This window comes from Nematostella vectensis, chromosome 2, assembly GCF_932526225.1.
Source record: "Nematostella vectensis chromosome 2, jaNemVect1.1, whole genome shotgun sequence".
Lineage (NCBI taxonomy): Eukaryota > Metazoa > Cnidaria > Anthozoa > Actiniaria > Edwardsiidae > Nematostella > Nematostella vectensis.
In genome coordinates this window covers 3,635,798-3,648,468 of record NC_064035.1, presented here as the reverse complement: position 1 = coordinate 3,648,468, position 12,671 = coordinate 3,635,798, and the positions used below count along the sequence as shown (strand labels likewise).

General features: G+C 41.6%; 1 protein-coding gene across 2 annotated transcripts; it reads left to right on the top strand.

Annotated features, from left to right (window-relative positions):
• The first annotated feature begins 5,388 nt into the window (after positions 1–5,388).
• On the top strand, positions 5,389–11,569 carry LOC5514792 (paired mesoderm homeobox protein 2). 2 transcript variants are annotated; one of them, XM_032384431.2, is made up of 3 exons: positions 5,389–5,650; positions 5,962–6,143; positions 9,794–11,569. In XM_032384431.2, exons 1-3 carry the CDS (start codon positions 5,479–5,481, stop codon positions 10,070–10,072), a joined length of 633 nt encoding a protein of 210 aa, XP_032240322.1. In that variant the 5' UTR covers positions 5,389–5,478; the 3' UTR covers positions 10,073–11,569. The 2 variants fall into 2 exon arrangements, with proteins under 2 accessions (XP_032240322.1, XP_001635006.1); XM_001634956.3 differs by having other exon boundaries at positions 5,391–5,650; positions 5,959–6,143.
• Positions 11,570–12,671: the final 1,102 nt, after the last annotated feature.

The window sequence follows — 12,671 nt, the reverse complement described above, 5'->3', positions numbered from 1 at the left end:
ACACCCTAAGGGGTGGGACACATAGGGGAATGTTACACCCTAAGGGATGGAACACATAGTGGAATGTTACACCCTAAGGGATAGGACACGGGAATGTTACACCCTTAAGGATGGGACACATAGGGGAATGTTACACCCTAAGGGGTGGGACACATAGTGGAATGTTACACCCTAAGGGATGGGACACAGGGGAATGTTACACCCTAAGGGATGGGACACAGGGGAATGTTACACCCTAAGGGATGGGACACAGGTGAATGTTACACCCTAAGGGATGGGACACAGGGGAATGTTACAACCTGAGGGATGGGACACAGGGGAATGTTACACCCTAAGGGATAGGAAACAGGGGAATGTTACACCCTAAGGGATAGGACACAGGTGAATGTTACACTCTAAGGGATGGGACACATTGGGTAATGTTACACCCTAAGGGATGGGACACAGGGGAATGTTACACCCTAAGGGGTGGGACACATAGGGGAATGTTACACCCTAAGGGATGGGACACAGGGGAATGTTACACCCTAAGGGGTGGGACACAGGGAATGTTACACCCTAAGGGATGGGACACATAGGGGAATGTTACACCCTAAGGGGTGGGACACAGGGAATGTTACACCCTAAGGGATGGGACACATTGGGGAATGTTACACCCTAAGGGGTGGGACACATAGTGGAATGTTACACACTAAGAGATAGGACACAGGGGAATGTTACACACTAAGAGATAGGACACAGGGGAATGTTACACCCTAAGGGGCGGGACACATAGGGGAATGTTACACCCTAAGGGATGGGACATATAGGGGAATGTTACACCCTGAGGGGTGAAACACATAGGGGAATGTTACACCCTACAATGGTCTTGATGCCTTGACCAGTAGAGTATACCTTTTTTTACCTTGGCGGCGAGGAGGGTTAGAAAATTGGTTATACATGGAAGATATACCGTATTTACTTGAATAAGCGACTCTCAGACGGGGCGCTTATAAAATTCTTCGACTCTCAGACTGGGCGCTTATTAAATTCTTCGACTCTCAGACTGGGCGCTTATTAAATTCTTCGACTCTCAGACTGGGCGCTTATTAAATTCTTCGAATCTCAGACGGGCGCTTATTAAATTCTTCGACTCTCAGACTGGGCGCTTATTTAATTCTTCGACTCTCAGAGGGGGCGATTATTTAATTCTTCGACTCTCAGACGGGGCGCTTATTTAATTCTTCGACTCTCAGACGGGGCGCTTATTTAATTCTTCGACTCTCAGAGGGGGCGCTTATTAAATTCTTCTACTATCAGACGGGGCGCTTATTCGGGGGAGGCGCTTATTCGGGGGAGGCGCTTATTCGAGGGAGGCGCTTAAAAAGGGCAAACACTACTACAACAGTTTCTTTTCTCTATATAAACTTGAATTATTATTTTTTTCATCCATTAAATTTTGTCTCTTTCTTGTCCAGAGTCTATGAGCTCCAGTGTTTTCTTAGAACTACATGTAGAATTACTCAGTTGCGTAAAACCTGAGGAGGGGAGGGGGGGAAAGGGGGCGCTTATTTATAGTTTTGGTTCAAAAGTGGCGCTTATTCGGAGGAGGCGCTTATTCGAGTAAAGATGTAACCAATTTAGATTTTTTTTTTAACTCGAAAGTGCCAAAATTCTTCTGGGAAAGGGCTCCCTGTGCACAAACGATATTCGTCCCTAAACAAGTCATGATAATGTTATAGAGAGGTCCCTTAAACAAGTCATGATGTCTAAAACAAGTCATGATATGTTATATAGAGGTGGCGTCTAAAACAAGTCATGATATGTTATAGAGAGGTGGCGTCTAAAACAAGTCATGATATGTTATATAGAGGTGGCGTCTAAAACAAGTCATGATATGTTATAGAGAGGTGGCGTCTAAAACAAGTCATGATATGTTATAGAGAGGTGGCGTCTAAAACAAGTCATGATATGTTATATAGAGGTGGCGTCTAAAACAAGTCATGATATGTTATAGAGAGGTGGCGTAATGATGACTCTGTATGGCATATGCTGTACAAACACCGTTCTTGTTCGGTAATATTATTTATCTCATCATCCATAATGATTGAGACCAAATTCGGGTATACTTTGTAACAGATGGTGAGTTTGAAGATTTAAGGAATCGCAAGATTTAGGTTGAAGGCGTCATTAACTAGCCCTGGGGGACGCGTATGTCAGGAGCTATTCGCACCTCTTATGAAACTGCGCAGAGAACACCCATGGGTCTCCCCTTGCTTTTCACTAAAAATAGAATGAGCTCAAGCAGAACGTTTAAATGCGTTGACTATACAGTTTCTTAATCATTTTGGTTTTGAAAAATAACAAGGTTACAAGTGTGAAACTACGAACATCGTTAAATTGCAACATAGCATTAAAATAGGTAGAATATTTTACTTGTTTGATAAATCTTGGAACTAGCTCCCTTCTTCCGTCTTTATTTAGTTTTCATTTGCTATCTGTTTAAGTTTGCGGAGCCCATTATAGTTAATCTGAAGGTCCGTCAAGTTCGACCTAGTGAGTAACCTCGCCACGACACCTGCATGGACGATAGTTATTTAAGAAGACACTGTCTTTTCGCTGCGCTTCATTAGACGAATAAAAGAAAGGACGTATGATATAGGCTGTTTGCCCCTTGCGCACGGACAATTGGCTTAAATGTGTTTGGCCTATACCCTTTAACTTGAGTACTCGTTTCATAACAAAAACGATAAACAAAGCTGCACTGAGAAAGAACAAAAAAGCGTTTTACTCACAGCAAGGCACAAAAAACTCACAACATCTAAAAATGTTTTAAAAAGTCCATTGCTGTCTTGGCAAAACATTTGAAAGAGGGAAGAAAGTCAAGAAAGTTCCGAATTTTAAAGAGGATATTTAAAATCTTACAAGAATAATAGGCCTTCTTGACGTTATCGTTCTTAATTTCGTGGAAAGGATGGGGCTTCGAGGGAAAAATGACTTTACTTGACAAAGAAACCATTTGCTAATTCGCAGCGGGCTTAATCAAAACAGGAAAAGAGTTAAGCAACCATGCAGGAAATTGCGAAGTTTAGAATGATTCAAGGACCTAATTAACAAATTAAATAGAAAAAACAAAGTGCCAACTCAGGGTTTTGTTAGAGACAGAGACGGATGTAGTTTTGTTAATAGCGTAATCCATGATACAAATATATCTCAGAAAATTGGTTTATAAATATATTTTCTTTTGACAGAAGCCATCTAAATTTAAATGCCTTTAATATTTCCTAGAGAGAACCCACTATTGTTTCACAGAACTTACAACAGCGGATAAGAAGTTTGAAATAAAATGAGTTTTTTATTCATTGGTAAGTTTATGAATCAAACAAGTCCCAAAAAAACTTGAGATTAAAAAAAAGTCAAAAGACGTCGACCTGCCTGATTTAATGAACTTCTCCACTACTGGGTCCGCCCTTTAAACACAAATCATCTTTTCTAACCATCACTCTTGATCCATTACAGTTCGCTATTTTAGATGCTATATATAAATGCCTCTAGCTGTGGACTCCTGGGTAAGATTGCTATTGTACTGACTGTATCTTTGTCCGTATTACTTCTTGTGAGAAGAGTAACCTTGATCCATATGAAAGATAAACAGCAGTCGATGTAGAAAGATAGGATGGAAACCCTACCTCGCCATCTGTTACCTCTACACTCATTCCCCAAGTGCTCGCTTGGTTCGCACCCGGATGCCTCTTGTATGCCTTTGTTATTCACTTGTGTCAAGTTAAACACAGATTCTAAAGGCCTTCAGGGACTATTTGGCTTTCTGGCTTGATTCATTGTGATGTTGATGCTACTGGAACTCTAGGGGGTCTAAATGTGGAGGTGTTTGTTGGTTGGCTTATCGATTACGGGACGCGAAATCCCTATAAACTACTAGATTTCACAATGGTATGAAACTTGACTAAGATTAAGTTGTTACTCAAAACCATAGCACAATAACCATAAAATATTTTAATCTTTTGGACCTTACCGAATTTCCTTAAACTTGATTAAAAATAATGGAATGGTAGAGAAATTAAAGTAAACGCCTAGCGATTGTAGAATCAAACCACAGAAGAGTCTTTCTGGGTAACCTCGCAAGTTTTATTTTTTTTCTTTGGCGCAAACATTCGCTGGAAGATTAAAAAAATGAACGGAGATTAAACAAGTGGCCGGAACAAAAGCGCCCAACAAGAACAACTAACGTAATGATTAAATTATTGTGCAAAGAATTACTACAAATATACCCCCTGAAAAGGTGCCAAAAACACAAAACTAAAGAAGTTTATTAAGCCAACAAAGCATTGCAAAGTCCCCCCACGGCGAAAAACAACACCGAGAATTAATCAAAACGCAAGAATTACGAGCTAGAAAATGCCGTCATTAAACTGGGCCTTCAACGGCCATTCAACGACGATTTAAGGATTTAGGATTTCGCTGGGCGGACTAAAACAGCGGACTGTTTAATAATACGCGGACAGAAGTTGACGAGGGATAGGCAAAAGCCCGTCTAATGAGTCCGCTGATTAAGTAATTATAGCGATTTTTAATTCGCACTAGAATTTGTGAGATTACACCACCGACAGTCTGAGGGACCTCTTCCAAGATGTGACAATACAGAAAGCGATATGTCGTTACCAACTTACACAGCCTTGCCCCAGAATATCACATTCTTTACGCCAAACTTAAAATAAACTTCATAAATGCACTTAGAATTCGTGTTCGGGGTTGTTTGTTGGCTTTTTTGGGTGTTGCGTTGTGTTTTAACGCACTGCACAAACAGATGGACGCAAGACCGCTATCGTTGGACGTGATCCTTTGGTTAAGCTTTTCCGCGTATAGGTAACCGGACCCGGAACAACGCGACGAGATTTCCTGAATTTCTCAGCAAATACTAGCCTAAGAATCGCAAGAAACATAAAAGTGAAATAAGACCGTACGTGAAAATGAGGATAAGGAAAGTCCGAAAATAGAATCGTGGATATTGCAGAGGGTTTTTTACGTCTGGGTTTTGTATTTCAAGTCTGTGAGGGGATTCGACAACGTAAAGGGATTACGAGGCATTCTAGCCTTCTACATAAACTTCTAAATTAGGAAGGCGGAGCTTGCATTGTGTGAGTGTCAGGCGCTGTCCGTGTGGCGGGGTAACACTCGCGCCCTATTACTAAAGATATACATTGACAGCAAATATATTAACACACCGCTCGGGGAAACTTCGGCGCCAGCGGCCGTGTTATTCTTAATCAAATACCAATTAAGATGGAGGTCTTTGATTGGCTGAGGCGAGCTCGGGGTGGCTAGCTGGAGCGTGGCTCACACCAGCGTCGGCCCGTGACGTAATGGATAATAACTGGAAGTAATTCCCAAATCCCTTTACGCCACAAAACGAGCGGCATACAGAAGCTATTAGTCAGTCGGCGCGAGAACGTGAACCGAGTTGTGCAGCGCGGTGTATTCATGTACCTCTACGATAATAGCACCGTTAGTATGTCATCGTCGTTCCAGTCTTCATTTACAATTGATAGTATCCTATCTCGGCCTACATACCGTCCTCGCTGTAGTGCGGCCCCAGCACCGTGCTTGTTCTCGCATGCGTACCCTGTTATCCCCGCACCGCCAGGCTATCTCGGTAAGTCACCCCTGCCTTCGTGGTGCGCTACTACCGTGACTAACACGCGCCATAAGGTTCTCCATTCAAAACATGTCAAAGCTCATAAATAAGGATCCCCTCTACTCAGGCCAATGACACGTTTCAATAACACAATGTTTCGTCTATTCTTAAGTGCGGGATGGACTAATGCTAAACTCTACGTTCCTGCAAGCTCTTAATCCAAGAATCCGAACCAGCCGGCGAGCGTATGTCAGCGCGCAACAGATCGCCACTTTGTGCTCTCGTCAATATAAGCCAAACATTTTACACTCTCCTTTTTTCACCAGTAGGCTTTCCGAGGTATGCGGACGTACTCAGGTCCCAGCCAAAGCGCAAGAGAAGACACCGAACGATATTTACAGAGGAGCAACTAGAGTTACTCGAGACAACCTTCCAGAAGACGCATTACCCCGACGTGCTGCTGCGAGAGGAACTCGCCATGAAAGTTGATTTAAAAGAAGAGAGAGTAGAGGTAAGCTAACCGCAGAGTGCTTTTCGAACGCTTGCTCGTCCACAGTATGTTGTAGGCCGAGTTCAATTTCACGATATCCTTCAACTTGTGGCTCATGAACCCCGGCCCTCTCAGGGAATGTATTTACGGATTTGCCATTTAATGTGCAACTTGTGGCTATTGTATTTATTTCATCAAATTAACCCAAACGATGGTCAGCACCCTCAATTTAAGTTCAAAATATAAAATGAGTGGAAGGGAACCTACGCGCTTATGAGTTGTGTCCTTTATAGGACAGCTAGGTCGCTTATTTGGAAATTGACTGCCAATTAATGAAGCTAAGCTGCCCCTTTCAAGGCACCTCTCCGGCTCCTAGCACCCCAGCGTGTAACAGCGGACTTGACGCGATTATTACGAGCAAGCGGGCCAGGCGGAACAGCAGCGGAAAGATTTTTCACGCGTTTTTGTGACTAAGGTTAGGGTAGAGGTGACAGGGATCACGTCCTGTTCGGGATCTTTTCTTCGGCAGCCCCGAATCATGACAGTTTTTTATAAGTTATTTTTCTGTTCTGTAGATAAATATGATTTGGGCTTAAGTTATTTGCCAGGTTTATGGACAAAGTACAAGCGCCGGGCCCTTTAATCTTTATAAATGTGCGGTAGATACGTTAAGGGTGAGCTGTCGTGGGGGAAGATTAATGATTTCAAGCGAGCTGCCTGCCCAGAGAACAAGGGGCATGGTCCTTCCTCCGTGCCGTCCCACGAACGGACCCAACTCCAACAATCACCACTAACCACGTATCAAACCCAAAACGTGCTCGGAGAATGCCAAATCAAAGTCGTCATGTTTAAAGGATTCTATACGAAAATTAGCCCGCGTTACAATAGGAGCTGTCATTGGTACCATTTCACAAATACGCGAAGGTATGATTTATGGCTTTGTATAGACCCGTGTGTAAATTGATAAAAAGATTCATTTGTTTCGTTGTACAAATTGCAGACTTTCGTCTCCGTCCGCGCCTCACACCTCGGTGAGAATCACAAATGATCGATTCTAGCGTTCACAGCCTAGACGTGGTGGCTGCTTCGCAAGTCGAAGCGAAGGCCACGTCTGAATGATCGATGCTTTTAGTTACACCTCTCAAAAGCTTCTGTATTTACTCATGAGCTAAATAGTATTCAATATGGTGTTTTTCAGCAGGGAGCTTGTTTTGTAAGCGACCCTTGGGCTGTTTGTACATTGCGCTCAGCAAGTGTTTGAATTGTTCTCCGTTTTTGCTAGTTGCAGTTTTCGTGAAATTCATGTCGAGCGGAACACAACAAACCATGTTTGGATACAAATATACGCCAAGCCATTACTCTGTTCTCACGTCTAAAACATCACAGCAAGGTTTCAGCCTAACAGATTCTGATTAAGCGCTTTAGTTCCGTGTTTAGCTAAACATAACAAAGCAAGCCCGCATATACTCTTAGTAATCTTGGTTAGTTGGCTGCTTGATGTAAACAGTCTTACATTTGTCGGGGTGGGGCATTTTTATTCCTTCTTTTATTCCTCCATCGTTCCGTTTGCTGGCTTAGTCTTCCATTACTTAGAGGATTTTTCTCTGCAAAATTCTGTAGAATGAATGTGGTTAATGCAGTTGCTCCCGCGCGCAAGGAGCATGTTTCTTCATTGTGCATCGTTTCTTTGTCACGCATCACAAAATATCCCAAAACATCCAGAGCAATCCTCTTAATAGTACCCGTATTCTATTCATCCGAGCTTTTTATGGTAGGAACAAAAAGATGAATACATAAGGGTTAACCCCATGTAGACTTAGAACACTTAAAATGGAATCAAATCATTGTAGGACATTTGAGTTTAATCACTTTAGCTGGTCTACCTTGTAGCGAGCAAGTCTGAAGGCCGTAAACGGTAGTTTTTGGTGCATTAACTATTTTGCGATCCATGCTTTTCAAATGAGAATATAAGGAGAAAATAGCCGAGGAATATAACCCATAAACGAAATAGTATTGCTTTGATCTGTATAAGCAACTATCAGAGATGCCATCCGGATAAAACTAAATACCTTCTCAAAACTATCATAAAAAAACAAAATCATAAAAAAACATCAGCAAAAACCCAAGAATTACTCAAGTTTTACAAATGTCTTTTTTAGGTTTGAATTTGAAAGCGTTTTAGAAGGCTGATAGTTGTGTTTAGGTATCACAAAAGTCATCCCTGTTCATCTCTTAGGCATACCTATGTCATAGTCGAAGTGATTTGGTTAAAATGAGGTCAAATACAAGACAAAAACAAAGTTTGTCCTCCTTCTGTTTACAAACATTGGCTGTAAATATCTGTATTACAAAAATATAAGCTTTTTTAAAGAAAATCTAAAGATTTCTAGAACAAGTTGTATGCGAAACTTTTCTAATAACCAATCGCTGATATTGGTGGCCCTTAGTCAATAAATATATCAGAACGCTACCTTAAATACTATACCGACCCCAATATTATTGATACACGAAATCGCAAACTTGGCAAATCTTATAAAACATAGACAATTAAAGGAAACTTGTCTTTTTGCAGACAACACAGACGGAGGATACCTTTCAATTCGGTTGAACTATACCGCCCGAATGCATTCCAAAAACACAAAGAAAAGTTATAGTAAGATTCACTAGTAACCGCCTTACTCGTAGACCTTGTGATACAGACTGTTTAGGTATCTCATATATCTCTCATAGCTGAAACAAATATTTTCGACTCTTTAGTCTTGCATAGTAAACAAACAAGGCCTCTCTAGTTGCGGTAAAATATAATGGTACAAAAAAACCTATTAAGAACGCTTTGCATAGAAACCCCTTTCCATTTTGCTGAAGGATTCATAACAGAGATCTGGTGTTAGTTAATCTGATTATAGTATGTTTGTGGCCAGCTTAGTTTCCTGAAGAGGAGTCTTTTTGTCGTCACGAGGTATTAGTTTGAACATGAGAGCTCCCAGTTAACAACACTTGTGAGTGCGCCAACACACTTCAAAGTCCTGGCGTAAATATATCCACGATATCCTTAAAATAAAAACACATTATCTTTTCTAAATGCCAAAGTATAATAATTTGTGAGATAGCAACAAAAAAGGAGCAAAAACGAGGAAAAGTTTAACAGATGGCGCCAAACAGTTCGAGTATTAGCCGTAAGTTCTTGTTTCATGAAGGTCACATGTCGTCCGCAGAACTAAATGATAAATCATACGCCAAGTGACCAATACTGCCGATTGATCAGAGGCGCATCTTAACCTTGAATGTGCGTTAAAACCGCAGTGATTTCTATCGTCCTTGGGGCTTAAACAACAAAGTAACAGCCTTTGACCCGCGGTGGCGCTATCAAGTCATTGTTAAGCATATTCCGATGGCTATTATTTGGTAAAGGTTAAGCCTGGCTAGGAAGTTGAATGGTACTGTTAAAAGTCTGGGGTTTTAGTCGACAAAAGATTAAGAGCGTCAGCTTAACTAAGACATTTGGCCGCAATCTCCACATCACATAGTCTGACCCTGAAAGAAGAATTACTGGAAACGGGATGTTCCCGGAGATAGGCGCGCGAAGGGAGGGATTCTCTTTAGAGAATATAGTGGCCACAATATTTGTATCCAAAAAAACATTCTAATGTATCTTTTCTTGCCTTTCCTAGGTTTGGTTCAAAAACAGAAGAGCCAAATGGAGAAAGCAAAAACGCGAAGCCGTCGACTCCAAAAAGGCAAATGAGGAGGACCTTTTACAGCAAGCGGACTCGCCACTGACAGAAGAGAATCCCGAGATGTGCGAGTCAATTGAGAAACCGAGCAGCCCTGTGACCGCGTACAGAGACTCTAACCTTATCAAAGACTGTAGCTCGAGCCTGACGAGTAAAGAGTTGCTCTGTGGCTTTAGCTCAAACTCTCATCATCATAACATTGCCTTCTGTTCTTAATAGGATTGTGGAACATGAGTTAAATATCAAAGTGTACAGAATTAAGCATATGAGAAGAGTGATGTTCTTATTTCGAATGCGGTACCACACGAATGAAAGCAGCTTGATCGCCATCTGAGATGACAGGGCGTCTTCTAATGGTTACTCCTGATCATAAAGCAACTCAGAGCAATAGGAGCCGAATAAGAGGGCATTGTAACTAGGAAGCTGAGGCATCGTTATAGCAGCATGCAATTTCGTAAAGACAAGTCAAGGTAGTGTTATCTTAGTGGTGCGTTGTAAAGGTAGTGCAAAGGATTTTTCACTTGGATAGCATGCAATTCTCGGAGAACATGCCTTGTACAAAGCGGCAGATCTCATTTGTAGGCACACTCCTCCAAGAGCACTGACGCTGAGCTTGTCCATCGTAGTTAGGTGATATTTTGTTACATCTAGTTAACTTGGTGAGAATCTTACTATGGATAAACTACCCCTTTTTTGATAAAACATTATGCTTTTGCTGAAAAGGTGGGAATGCATTGAGAATTTCCTCACGTGTCGCAGAATCTAGATCAATGTCTTCTTTTTCAATTTGGAATTGCTCAGAAAACTTTATGAAAACTAATTTGTTCAAAATCAGGAATAAAGGAGTTCTTTGTTCCTGAATCTTTGTTTCTATTAATCGATCTTATTAGTTTTGATGCTCACGGTATTCTGCTGACAATAATGAAAAGCCTCCAAAAGGATTACCGAACAACTTTGTACACCATCTAAGTAAACATTTCGGCTAGCGCCGTGGGCTTGACAGACGGGGTCGGACGATAAAAGTGATCCCGGGTATTGTGTAATTCGCAACACGTGCCGTGAAGCCCATATGGTACGGCGAATTCATAGTATTCACGGGAAACACTCAGCTTTATAGTGTTACGCATTGTGTTCTTTGTACGGAATAAAAGCTTGACAAACAACTTAGCGAGAAAGCCCTTTGTAAAACTCGTAATTCGCGAGAAATTCAAACTTCGCGAAAGCGTAGAATCAAGCTTTAACATTCTAGATTTTGATGAGGGTGTGAACTATATTTATGGCTTTTAGTGGAACTGTAACCAACATATACTTGATAGGAAGTCATAGTAAACTCATAGAGATACTATATGGTGGCGGATTAGCTTGATGGTAAGTTTTCGCAGACTGTTTCTGGCAATTTTTGGTGTTCTCCCGCCAAGCGCCCTGACCAGCTCATCGAGTACAGGGCAGAAGTCGTTATCTATTTTCAAGGCGTCTGCGTTCATTAGCGCATCTAACGGCCCTTAATTACGTGCACATATCATTGTATATTATTCTGACGTTTGACTTGTTCAAGATTACTGAAATTACTATTTATTATTTTAAATGAGAATATAGAGAATGTACAGGGCATATACTTTTATTTCAAGCGTGTAATGAAAGTAATTTTGTTAGCGTTGTTAGGCATTGTAACAATATTGCAAGGCCTTAAGTGAATAAACAGTGTTTTTAACATTCCTTGTGCATGTTTTCCTTGGTTTTACGGGGGGACCAAATAATTCGATTTACTTCCCCCCTCAAGCCGCACACATATTACAGTTCTTATTGCCAGCAGTACCCTTTTATCTTCTTGTCATCATACACAATGAGTCAATGGGCTGTGTGCTTTTTGTGAAACCAGTTTCGACACTAGTTGTCGTATGGGGGCCAAATTGTCATATTTATCGGAGGGTTTAGTCTAAGCGTTGGGCTAACCTTAAAAGTTTCGCCTTTGTAGTGAGAGCAATAAAAGTCCCTAAGTCTCGACAATAAAAACTTTCCTCGTTGTATTCAGAGGGGGGGGGGGGGGGGTCAGCTTCAAGCTAGCCATCAAAACCTTGTGCTGATCTATGGCCTTATTTCGATTGTGAAAGAAATTTTCCAAAAAAGATCTAGCTAGGTTGGCAGGTGGCTCCTTGCCACTGTGTCTTTCAGAAGATAAGTTTTCTATAGAGCCTTTGCAATGCCAAACGTACAGGATGATCACTTTTTAACATCTGATCACTTTTTAACATATCTGTCACAAAGTAGCACATTAGGCGACACATCAGACAAGAAAGAATCATCTCATAGATGGTAGCCCAACTTCTTCCCCCCTTTTTGCCTGAAACCACTGTCATCTCGCGCCTCTAACAGCCTCTGGACGAGTCTGTGTATCTGGTTCAGTGCTTTGTCAAGGCAGACTCTTACAGCCCCTGGACGATTCTTTGTATCTGATTCAGTGCATTGTCAAGGCAGACGGGTGGATACGATGGGTGCCCAGGGCAAACAACCTTCATTCACTGTTTGCCAAAATAACATCAACACGAGCTAGCGCAACACACAAACGGTCCCACTGTCGCCAGATAACCACCTTCCTTGCACATGACGAACGGAAAACAAATAAACAAATCAAGACAAACTCACGCACATAGCCCCTCGTTATCCCGAAGGGAGTCCCGTCTAATTGCATAGAGGTCCGTTGTATGGTTTACCGACGCTGTCACCCGAAATATCAGACGCGGCCTAACTTCCTTTACAAAGAAATAACCTGTTTTTCGCGAATGCGTGCTAACAAGCCTTCCAAAACAAACAATTC

Excerpts from the sequence above, each read along its gene's own strand:
- LOC5514792 (XM_001634956.3), top strand. The coding sequence starts at position 5,479 with ATGTACCTCTACGATAATAGCACCGTTAGTATGTCATCGTCGTTCCAG. Across the intron at positions 5,651-5,958 it reads CGCACCGCCAGGCTATCTCG|TAGGCTTTCCGAGGTATGCG; the intron begins GTAAGTCACCCC and ends TTTTTTCACCAG. Across the intron at positions 6,144-9,793 it reads TAAAAGAAGAGAGAGTAGAG|GTTTGGTTCAAAAACAGAAG; the intron begins GTAAGCTAACCG and ends TGCCTTTCCTAG.